Genomic DNA, 12,317 nt, shown 5'->3' on the forward strand with positions numbered 1-12,317 from the left:
TACATCTAGTACTTGTATCCTGTTAAATTTTCACATTCTATCCGCCAATGCCACAAAAATGACAGCAAGGAAGTCTATTGTATTAATTTGGAACTGCAAGGTGGTACTTGGCAGGAAGCAAGTAATTAATTAAGCTGGAGTTCAGCCACACGGCTTCCAAAAATACAACTTGATGACTGCGTAAGCTTCTCTCTGCATTATCACTCTGGCCTGAAGTGCAGCGTAGGTGCAGTGTGACTTCAGAAGTGATGCATTAGGGATCCCATATTGTCAGATCAAAGTTGATGACTAGACTTGTATGTTGTGTTATACTTGTTTTTTTTTCATTGTGCGTCTATAAACCAATAGCTGGGTCAAGTTCTTTCTATTCTCTAAATGGTCACTGATGCCTCTAGGATGAATTCAGCCAAGGAACAGGATCGGCTGCCTTTAAAATAAATACATACCCAGGCTTCTCTCTCTCTCTGAGCGTTCAGAGGTTCTGATTGGAGGGTTTTTGCTTCTATTTTTTAGGATTCTTCAAGGGACATTCGAGAAGCTCTTCATGAACTGTTGTGTTGCACCAACGTCTCAACTAAAGAAGGCATCCATCTTGCACTGGTGGAACTGCTGAAAAACCTAACCAAGTATCCCACAGACAGAGAATCCATATGGAAGTGAGTGTGATCAGTGTCCTCGTGTGTCTGCTTGCTTTTCTGCTTTGTTATAAATTGGGGCATTAACCAAACATTGAACTAGATAAGGAGGTAACAGCACTAAGGTTATTCTGTTATTCTGTAAATACTTGGAATAACTAATATTTTGTGCTGCATGACATGGCAATATTCTCTAGCAGTTGCTTGTACTGATTGTGAAAAGTGGGCTGGCTAAAGGTGTTGTGCTCTTGGAGGGATTCTTTTCCTCTATGAGTGGAAAAAAATGAACGTTTTGGGGGTTTTTGGTTGTTTAATGGAGGCAACAACGGAAGCGATGCTTCCACACACATGGTTTGAGATGGAATTCGTGGTTATTATTGGGAGCTCTTTTTTAGTCTTCTTTTTCTTCAAGTGTACTCTTACACTGCTGTTGGAGTTTCGGTTCTGGATCTTGTTTTCTTGGCCTTTTACCTCCTTGCTCTTCTAGCTTTTCTGAAGAAAAAAATAATATGCTTGTTAGCATTTAAAATGTAACTTTTCCTTAGGTTGTGTAGCTGCAGGTGTTAACAGTCTCTTGGATAGCTTAATTGAACAGTTTTTATTTTTGTTTGGTTTTTTCAAGCTGTTCTGTTTTCTTTGATCATATCAAACACTGCTGCAAATCCTGAAGAGGCAGCGTTGCTATGGGTTTGCACACAGACTTGAGCAGTAGGATTCTGATGCTGACCAACACATCAAAGTTCCACTGTAATACAAAACAATAATGCTTTAAAATTTTGTATTTTGCAGTATATGTGTTTACTAAGAAATATTTTGATCCGTGTGTTTACAGGTGCTTAAAGTTCCTGGGGAGCAGGCATCCCACTCTGGTGCTCCCACTGGTCCCGGAGCTGCTGAGCACACACCCTTTCTTTGACACTCCAGAACCAGACATGGATGACCCAGCTTGTATCCTTGTGACAAAGCCAGCTGATCTCTTTCACAGTCAAACATTCAGTGGTGTTTTCCCACTGCTTGAATTTGTTAAGCTGTTTCAAACTAGCAGATGGTCCTGTAGCTATCCCTTTGCAACTTCATTTTATTACTCTGCAAGCAATGGAATAACTGTTATCTTATGAAGAAAGCTTGAGGGGACTGGGCTTGCTTAGCTTGCGGAACAGAAGGCTCCAATGAGACCTCACTGTGTCCTTCCAATATTTGAAGGGAGCATATAAACAGGAAGGGAATCGGCTATTTACAAGGGTGGACAGTGATAGGACAAGAGGGAATGGTTTTCAACTGAGACAGGGGAGGTTTAGGTTAGATATTAGGAGGAAGTTTTTCACTCAGAGGGTGGTGACGCACTGGAACAGGTTGCCCATGGAGGTTGTGGATGCCCCATCCCTGAATGCATTCAAAGCCAGGCTGGACGTGGCTCTGGGCAGCCTGGTCTGGCTGTTGGCAACCCTGCACATAGAAGGGAGTTGAAATTGGATGATCATTGTGGTCCCTTTCAACCCAGACCATTCTATGATCTGGAATCATAATAAATACCAGACTGGTATAATTAGCTTTCTCATGCTGTGATGAATGATCTGGTTATCAAGCAGTTTGTCAAGGCTGAGGATTTGCAGATAAGTCCTTTGATGGGAAAATATTTGTCTAGCTTGCACTAATTTGGTAGATGCTTTAGCTTTTAAAGAAGTGTGGTTTTCTGTTTTATTTGCTTTTTGGTGAAACTTCTACCCTCACTGTTGTGCAGTGTATAGAACAGCACTGTTGCTTACTGAATTCCCATAATGCTATAAAAGCTATAAACTTAACTTTCTGAAATAAGTCAATGTGAAATCCTTATATTAAATTCAGCACTTCTAGTGCTTTAGAATGCAAACTGTTATTTTTGTACCGTTTCCCTTAACAATGGGAGATGCCTCAGAAATGTGAAATACCATTTTTCTATTGTTCTTTCTCCTCACTTTCCTTCTGTGCAGCTGCAGAACACACTGTTGTTTATGGTGCATGCTGAGAGATGTTAGACTGGAACAGCTCATTTGAACTGCCACTCTGCTCCTTGTTTTTCTCCATTCAGAGGCCATCAGCAAGCAGATTAACTGAATACCTTGTGAGAATTGAGAAGGGCTGGGATCAGGTGGAGGGGAAGTTAATCTTTAATCAGATGGCTATATCATAATTTGAGTACATTTGTCCTTTGAGTTCAGGATTTAAGGAATTTTGGGGGTGAGAAGCTCTAGTTTACCTCAGTGCACCTTAAAATGATAGAATCATTGAGGTTGGGAAAGATCTCTAAGGTCATCTAGTCCAACCATCAACCCATCCCCACCAACCATTTCCCTCTGGGCCACGTCTTTGCAGTTCTTGAACACCTCCAGGGATGGGGACGCCACCACCTCCCTGCTCCAATCCAAGGGACGTTACTTTAGAAATGTTCTGGAGGGAACTCGCCACCAAGTTTTGTGGGGAGGTGTTCTGGGAAGCCAGGCTGAGAGCCAGAAATGACAAGGAAGGCCTTCAGTGAATAAACTGTTAGTTAAAAATGTAGGGGTTTTGGATTCAAAGTGCTCAGCAAACTTTAATCAAATGAGTTGAATAGCTTCAGCTGAAAACCTGGAAGGGGTTTTGGGCAAAGGAGAGGAGCTGGTTTGGCAAGTTGAAGTCTTTATGCTTGGTAGCCCACGGATACAAAATATATTCAGGAGGTGAGAAATGGTGTTCACATCTCTATTGTGCTTGGGATTACATCTGAATCTGTTCCTTCTCCGTGCAGGCAAGTGCCCTGACCTTGTCTGGTTTGCATTGGAATCCTTTTACTCCCGTTAGAGACATGTTTTGGGGCATGCTGTTGCAGGTGAGTGCCCCATCCTTTGGACTTGTTGATTAAAGCCTTTGGCTGCCCTTTTTATTTCTTCGGCTCTCAGACCATGAAAATGGTTTTCCTATTCCAGAATCTTCATCCTGTGGTGTTTCTTCGGTTCATTTTAATTCTGCTGGCCAGGCTGGACTGGGCTCTGTGCAACCTAATCAAGCTGTAGATGTCTCTGTTCACTGCAGGGGAGCTGGGCTAGATGACCTTCAAAGCTCCCTTCCAACTCAGACAATTCTGTGATGTTTTTCAGGGCACTAGCATGGGAGGAATTGCAGTGATTTTCAGAATCTCAGAGAGAAATGCTTAATTTTAGGTGTTTGGGTACCAAACTGGTAAGCACAGTGTGAGCCTTAGAGAAAGCTCCACCTATTGAGTTCTGCATTTATGATCCAGGCTCCTATCCTGTGTGTTGCTACTGAGCCATCCCCTGTTGGCAGTAGCAGCCCTTCTCCAATATGGTTCAGCCTGTAGTGTTTGCACTCTATATTTCATCTGCATCTGCTCAGACAGCTGCCTCTTTGGGTTTTGCTCAGCATTCCACAACAGTAAAGAACTTAATAAAGAACCTCCAGCAAAGAAAGGGTTGTTGAGTTATTGCTATTAATTTGCCATCCCCAAAGAACTCTTCTGGTCATTGTTTACTTTTCTTTGACAATCCATTTCAATAGACATTGCTGTTCTGGTTCTGATTTTCAATGCTGCTAAAAGTTGCCCAACAATGCCAGCCCTGTTTTCTGATCACACGTTCAGACATTATGCCTATCTTCGTGACAGTCTCTCTCATCTGGTCCCTCCACTAAGAGTAAGTTGAACCAACAAGGCTTTTGCTTTGTTGGGAGTATTGATGGTTTCTTTCATGTCTGCCAATGTGTAACAATTTGATTCTGGATTTCTTTTTCCACTCAGCACCAGTGAGTGAATATTGAAATGTATGTTATGTAGGGAGAGCCAAATATTAAATTGTTACAGTATGGATTTTGTAATATTTTGTTGAAGAAAAATGCTATTGCTCTCAAACAAGAATAGTACACACTCTGCTGGTTAGAAAAGAATGCTGGGAGGCAGGATTCCCAGGAGCTGTCACTGCACGGGGAAGGGGAGCTCAGCCTTTGTTGATATTACAACATTTAGCACACTTAACAATTAACAGCATTTAACATATTACAAATCTAGCTGTGGTGTTCCTGTTCATTGCAGGGGAGTTGGACTAGATGGCCTTCAGAGATCCCTTCCAACTCTAAGGATTTGACTTAGATCTTACCTAAACAGTTTATCTGTGTGTGAGGTGTGTTCCCGTGCTCCTTTAGAGCATGCTTTTCCTGTATGGAAGTACAGGTGGAACTGAAGATGGTTGTAAGTCTTAGTGCAGTTCATAAATTCAATTGTGTGTTGTCTTCCCCAGATTCCACTGTCTTGTAGTGAATAGATGAGGAGGATGCTTCCCTCAGAGGCACACTGACATTTAATCTGAAGATCTCTAGCTACAAGTGGGTTTTAAATAGAGGTTATTAACCAACTAAGCCTTGGTATAAATGTTGAATCTGAGAAATAAAGTCGGAGCTCTCAGTTGGTAGCTGTTAAATAATGCAGCAGCGTTTTGCAGTGCTGGTACTGATGTTAGACTTGTCTTTGTGTGCATATGTTTCTCTTTGCTTAGTTGCCAGGTAGGAAGCTGGTCTCCTCCCCTGTCTCTCCCAGCATTACACCACACGAGGACCCTTCCCAGCAGTTCTTGCACCAGAGCCTGGAGAGGGTGTACAACCTCCAGCACCTCGACCCACAGGGCATCCAGGAGCTGCTGGAGTTCACTATTCGGTAAGGCTGCTCAGCAGAGGAGGAGTTAGGATTTGCAGCTTCTCTGAAGTTGATTCTGAGGATCATTGTCATTCCTAGTCTTGTCCCTGCACATCTCTTATTTTGGTCAGATTATTTGTAATGTGTGTGCACAGGGCTTTTTGTTTTAGATGGAGAAGAAAGTTTTCTCCCTTGGTCTTCCAGTTTCTAGATCCTGTGGCCTTTGATTCTGTGGGAGAGAAGCTGCTTCTGTCGCTCTCTTGGGTTCCTTTCATCATTCAAGCTTATAAAGGAGTTGGGTGTTCTTCATGTCTTGGAAATTCAGAGATTTTCTTGAAATATACAGTATTATTGCACAAGGGGCTTATTCTGCCTTTTCCATTTATCTCAGGTGATTTACACATACAAAACACTTGAAAAGGATCACTGCAGAGAGGATGTGACAGATATTTTTGAGAGCCAGAAAAAGAGTCTCAAATCCCTTATTTGGAAGACAGAATTCCGAACAGCTTCTTTCCTTTTTCCCTACACTTCCACCTTTTCTATATGTGTAGCTGTAAACTGCTTTCACACCCACCTGCAGTGGAAATCCTGACTGTGAAAACAACATGCTTTGTCATCAGCTGTTAGACCTACGGTGCACAGCCCAGAATATAGTCTCAGAGCATCCAGTGCACAAAACGCTTTTAACAGGTTCTCTCTTGGCAGAGCATCCAGAATCTGATAGGCATAGTGGAACTGTGGGCACCTGAGAGGCTGTGAGTGCCTTTTGTTCTGCATAGTGATCCTGTCTGAGATGGCCACGTGTGTAGCTGTGTGCAGCACAGGAGAGCAGTACCTTGGAGCTGGTGGAAATTGTTATTGTTCCCTATTAGTGTGTTGTGAGGTGTGGGAATTAAGCACCAAGGAGCCTGCCTGTACCAGGCCACACACAACAGCCCCTTGGACAAGTATCTGTTCATCAGGTTTAAGCTTGTCTTACAGTGGCAGCTGTATTTCAAACATTCTCAATTGCATGAGCCCACCATGTTCCAAACAACCTTTCCTACCCAATATGAGTAGTTGGATTTCCCAGCAGCAGAACACAAATGGGTCATTAGCTGCTGTAGAAACCTGGAGGGTTTTTTTTAAGTTAAATCTGGAACTGCTGTGCTGTTTGGTTCCCACAAAGCTGCAGAGCAATGTGGGTTGACAGACTTACTGCTTCCACTGCTGTGCTCGTGTCAGCCTGTAGGAAAAAAGGAGCTGCCAGGTCCCAGGGTGCAAGCTGTTTCATAGTGCATGCTTTCCTACTCTTTCTGGTGCTCATAATAAGGATAAGGAAAAACAAGATGTGGGAATGGCTGGCCTCAGCATTGCTGCTGCATTCTGAGCGCATTTAGATTAACCTACTTGCTGTCTCAACGCTTTTTTTTCTCTGTTGCTTGTTTCAGTGATCTTCAGAGGCTTGGAGAGCTGCAGTCAGAGCTGGCAGGGATGGCGGATTTCACTGCGACGTACCTTCAGTGTCAGCTGCTCCTCATCAAGGTCTTATTCAGCAGGGTATCGTGGGCTGTGCTTCAGAACGTCCCCAGTCAGATGCACACATTCTGGTGGTAGTGTTGAGAGCTGATCCCTGCTGGAAGTGCAGATTTGGTGGATTTCTGGGACCCCTGCTTCGCTTCTGGGGCAAAGAATTGATACAGAAAATTTGTAAATGAGTACACCATTGCGTTTCTGCGCCAGTGCAGAGTTTATTTTCCGACAGAGTCACAGTGTGGACAACTGCTCTGCAACCTTTCACATTAAGAGAGTGTTTTTCCCTCTGATGGTGACCACCGAAATGCTTTTTTTGTAAAACTGCTCCTGAAAGTGGAGTTTCTGCAGACTGTATTTTGTAGACAGCATTTTTGGCACCGGTGTCAGGGAGATTCTTTAGACTCGAGTGAGAGAAATATCAGCTGTGCTTTACAGTGTTGAAATGACCTGTCTGTTTTGTATAAGCAGGTGAAGTGGTTATTTTGACACTGTGGCAGCAACCCTCTTTGAAGTCAGCTCCTTGCTGAAGCAAGAACTCAATTTTTGTTTTGCTTTCCTTCTTAAGCTATAAGCTGGCAATGTATTTATGTGAATTTCCTAATATTCTTAAGGTGTTTGAACGTAACCTGTAGGTAGGTAAAGCAGGACATGACACATGAGTTTCCAGAAGGGATACGGTAGAAGCTTTGTTGCGTAAAACTGAAAGTGATTTGAGTTTCTTAGCTAAGTGTGTAGCTGCCAGTTGGAATGCATTACAACAGTCCTCAAATCCTTGGAATACATTTATAACCCAAAGAAGGTATTTTAGATAAGTGTTATACGCTTTGAGCAACCAGATGCAGTGGGAGGTGTCAGTGCCCATCACAGGAGGTTGAACTTGTAGTCTTTAAGGTCCTTTCCAACCCATGATTCTATGAAGTCCAGAGCTTTTGTCAGCACAGAATGTGCAGTCCATGCAGAGGGCTGGCGTTTGGAAGTGGCTTTGTTGCCTTTCTCCAGGGCTTGACTGGTCTGAGCCATCCTGCCTTAGCTAAGAGAACGTGAGCATTTGCATCTGGCAGAGATGAGTGCTTTGTGTGTGGAGAAGTGGACAAACATTCTTTGCTTAAGCTGCAGAGCAGTCAGTACATCAGTGATGTAAAGCAAGTAACATGGATGAAATTAAAAGTGACTTGTAATACCACAGAATTAGAAATTTTGGTATGATAGAGAGAACATCTATGCCAGAACACTCTTCTCAGTAGATTTCTTTTCAGTCAAGCTTTCGTAATTCTTTTTTAACATAAACCAAAGAGCAAATAGGGTTTCTTTTATACAAATACCAGCAGCTGTGTTGCACTCAGTAACTCCAGGATCTTTCTGGGAGAGCAGGGAGTGGAAACTGTCAACAGGAAGGCTGAGGAATACTGACCGTGTGGGTCTGTTTCTGAGGACAGTTATTGTTTCCAGTATTCCAATTCCAGGGCTGCAATCTGAGGATGCCCTGCTCTTAGTCTCAAGGAGGTGATAATGGGTTATAATTTCTCTGATCAGTGACTACATTCTGCATACAGTTATCCTTAAATACTGAAGAATTTGCAGCTTAGCCAGTCTCTCATTCATAGTTTTGTTAACATTATTCCCAACTTTGTGTAGGATTTTTTAATTTACTTTTTTTATTTGGGTGTTTATGTAGAAGTGTGTAGTTTGGAAGCTGTGGCTTCCCATACTGTCTTTAAAAGCAAGAAGAAACCTTTGGCCTGCTCTCTCAGACAGCTTGTTGGCATATAACAGAGACAGGGCGTGCTCCCAAGCCCTGTTTATGTCGCACAGTGTTACAGTGTTCGGACTGAAATGGTTATTTATCCTCCCCTTTTTTAAATGGTTTTCTTCTGTAGGCCTTGCAGGAGAAGCTGTGGAACGTGGCAGCTCCTTTGTACCTGAAACAGAATGCGTTAGCATCTGCTGCAGCAAAACAGGTGAGGCTGAAGCACCTGAAGGCGAGTCCTTGGATTCCAGCTTCCATAGCCTTGCAGTACTGATTTGTTTCTGACTTTCTGCTGTAGCCTGTCCAAGTAAATCTTAGTTCCCCAAAGTGAAGTAATTTCTTTCAGCTTCAAAAGATCAAATGAAGTGGCAATTGAGGGAGATTTAGGACTACAGGAAAAAGGCAAACATCCCACGTATCTTCCAGAATAATAAGAAAGAAGATTGGAGAACAGTGGACTGTTGGCCTCTGGGGAACTCTATGGAGTGAGTCCTCTTAGAAGCCATTTGTGAGCAAATGAAGGTCAAGAAGGTGATTGAGATCAGCCGAAATGCATTTCAAAGGGTGAATTATGCCTGACCAACCTTACTGCTCTCCACAATGAGGGCACTGGTGCTGCAGACATAAGACATTGGATGTCACAAAGCCTGACTTTCTCAAACCCTTTAACAGTCTCCCATTACTTATTACCAAAATGGCGAGATTCCACATCAATAAATGGATGATAATGTGGATGGAAAATTGGCCAGACTGCCTGGCTTAGAGCATGGGAAATACTGGCACAAAGTCCAGATTACCCTCTGGATAAAACTGAGTTGAGGAGCTGGTCTATATGCTTGGAGGGTAAGGCTGCTGTTCAGAGGAATCTGGAGCAGATTGGAGAAATAGGATGACAGCAGCCTCATGATGCTCAGCATGGAAGTTGAACGTGAAGCAGTAAGGAAGGCCAACTGCATCCTGGGCTGTCAGAGCATGAATATATCCAGCAGATCTGGGAAAGTGATCTGTCCCCTCTACTTGGGTGTGGGGAGATCCCATCTGGAGGGGCGCTGTGCTCGTCTCCATACAAGGAAGGTAATGCTGAACTGCAGTGAGTTGAGCAGGGGGCCCTCAAGGTGGCTGAGGAGCGGAGCACTTTTCCTGCAAGGAGAAGTTGAGGGATCTGGGCTCATTTAGCCTGAAGAAGGTTTAAGGCTGATTTTCTACTCTATACCACTATCTTATCTGAGGGTATAGATCACACAAAGACAGACTCTTCTGAGATGTGCTGCTGTGGGACAAGAAACAATGGATGCAAGTTGGAATATGAGAAATTCTGAGTAGACGTAAGGTAGCAAAAATTGCCATGAGTGTCGTTAAGCACTAAAATGGACTTCCCAGACTGTTAGTGGGGAATCTTCATCTTTGGAAGGGTTCACAGAACACATGGCTCTGGGTAACTGGGCTCATTAGACCTGCCTTGAGGAGGGGACTGTGGTAGATGAGCTCCAAAAGTCCCACTCTGTCCAGGTTATTCTTACTCTCTAGCATTTGATTGACTGATCCTGGAAAAACAAAACTAAACTCTTTTTTTAAAATAAAGACATGAGAAAGCAAGCTTTAAATAATCTGGATTTAGGGTAAAAGCAAGTTTGTGAATCTGTTGGGAAGCCATGCTGACATTTTGAGCCTCCAGTTAATTAAAGTGTATTAAGAGGCAGCTACTGCTGTGCATCAAACCCTTCTCTGCTGTTGACAATTGTCCCTAGAGATGAGTAGATACAAAAGCCTATCAGCTTCTTAAATCTTCTCTAATTGAACTGTCTTTCTTGGGTGCCCTTCTTAGTAGTATGTGAGCCCACCCCCGCCCCGGGAAGGTTTATCTGTTTTGATTGTGAATGTAGATCACTTTCCATCAGAGCAAGGTGAGGGAATCTTTATTTAATAAAGTCCTTGCTTCTATGTGGTTACACTGAATGCAGCAGTGTTCATTTCAGCATTTTTCCTGGCTACTTAAGCCCATCTATTCAGCAGATACAGTACTATAATAAGTAAAACTGCAGTGTGCTGTCTAAGCTCTTAACTGCGTTGAAAATAACGCAGGAGGATGCTTGTCTTGTGATGGTTCCCATCTCTAGCTGCAGCATGTGAAGTGTTGTTGAATGTGAACTTGTTTCTGTCTAATCTAGCTCTGAAACTGAACCTGAGCAGAGCCACTGGGGCTGCTCTGCTACGCTACTTGGTTTGTATTCCAGAGCAGCAGCCAGCAGGAGTCAGTGAGCGCTCCAGCCCAGAAATGTAAAATACAACATCATAAGGTACATTGCCAAGAGAGGGAGTGGTGGATTTCAGACAAAGAGTTACAAATTGGTTCTTTGATATCTTTTAGTATTAAGTACCACCTCATGCTATGACAAATTTCATCACAAGAATGGTACTCGTGGATTAATGGATTAAGATCCTCACTACGAGGAAAAAGTGCAGAATCTTGCGACCGTGCTTGGGCAACAATTAACAGAGGCTGATGGCTTGTTACCCATGTGTTGTTTGTCTGACAGATCTTGGAAGAAACTTACAAAATGGAGTTCATGTACAGTGGTGTGGAAAGTAGGCAAGTGGTCATCATTCACCACATGAGACTGCAAGCAAAAGCATTACAGCTCATTGTGACTGCACGCACTACCAGAGGGTAAGGATGGTGCCAAGGGTTACCTGCAAGCTTCATATCCTCAAGCTTTGTTTTAAGAAGCAGCAAGACTATATTAGATGCTTAAAACACCATGGAAATGCTGATAACCATTTGAAGAATGAAGTTGAGCTCTTTCTTCAGTGCACATAGGAGAACATAAATATGTATGTTGCAATCAATTTGCTGTGTTTTCATAGAGTTCCATAAGATTTGCCTGTTCTGTTTTATAGGTGGAAAGCTTAATGTTTTCTAAACAATGGCTCGGGGAACTCAGTGCGTTGTGCAAATGCAAAGGATGTATTGTGGAGGGGGTTATGGGTGTGGAGAATAAGATGAACATTCATTTTTTCTTTCTCCTGTGGGAAATCCATTTGTGATATGAGATTCCTTAAGGTCTTACAGTTTCTAGGAGCTTGAACTGGATTTCAAAACTCTTAAATGCTTATGGCTGTAGAGCCAGTTTTCTTATTTTATTTTTGAATCAAGCAATGTTATCTCATTGCAGAGTGGAACCCCTTTTTGGGATGTGTGAGAAATTCCTTCAGGAAGTAGATTCCTTTCAGAGGTGAGAAACCCCATTGCTTCTTCTCTTTGTGGTTTTTTCGTATTTTGTATTGAAGCTGATGATAGTTCTTCCATATGTAACCTGATGTTGAATATGCCACTGGTCTGCCAGTTTAGTCTGCCAGCCAATCTGCCAGGGAACAGAACTGCTCGCTTCCTTTCTTTCTTTCCCTCATGCTAGACCTCAGGATCAGCAAAACTCATCACTTTCTCTTAGGAATGCAACCCCTACAGGCAGTGATGAATTTCATAAACAGGAATCTGAATGTTGGCAGAGCTTGTTGGTTAGCTGTAAGGTCACCTAGAAATGCCTGTACGTGCAAAATCCCCCTGTGTAGGTTGTGCCGCCTCAGCATGCCAGATGTTGGTTGTACCGCATGACAGAGCAGTAGAAATTTGCTGCCTGTGTAGTGGCAGTCATAGAAGCACAAGGGCGCACAGTGCTGCTTATGCACTCTTGGAACATAGAAAGGAGCATGTGATTTTTTTTTTTCTCTGCCTTTGCCAAAGCTTCTGTTTAGGGAGTTT

At 43.0% G+C, this 12,317-nt stretch overlaps 1 protein-coding gene across 4 annotated transcripts in view; it reads left to right on the forward strand.

Moving 5' to 3' along the window:
• Positions 1 to 12,317, forward strand: part of INTS4 (integrator complex subunit 4) — a 32,323-nt gene that overhangs the window by 14,691 nt on the left and 5,315 nt on the right. For all 4 annotated transcript variants that reach the window (XM_015280874.4, XM_040704624.2, XM_015280875.4 and 1 more), the window contains exons 12-19: positions 514 to 656; positions 1,468 to 1,583; positions 4,167 to 4,300; positions 5,156 to 5,313; positions 6,726 to 6,819; positions 8,688 to 8,768; positions 11,095 to 11,225; positions 11,731 to 11,790. In XM_015280874.4, coding sequence (XP_015136360.1) covers positions 514 to 656; positions 1,468 to 1,583; positions 4,167 to 4,300; positions 5,156 to 5,313; positions 6,726 to 6,819; positions 8,688 to 8,768; positions 11,095 to 11,225; positions 11,731 to 11,790 — 917 coding nt within the window. The remainder of the gene's footprint in view (positions 1 to 513; positions 657 to 1,467; positions 1,584 to 4,166; positions 4,301 to 5,155; positions 5,314 to 6,725; positions 6,820 to 8,687; positions 8,769 to 11,094; positions 11,226 to 11,730; positions 11,791 to 12,317) is intronic.

Source organism: Gallus gallus, chromosome 1, assembly GCF_016699485.2.
Source record: "Gallus gallus isolate bGalGal1 chromosome 1, bGalGal1.mat.broiler.GRCg7b, whole genome shotgun sequence".
Lineage (NCBI taxonomy): Eukaryota > Metazoa > Chordata > Aves > Galliformes > Phasianidae > Gallus > Gallus gallus.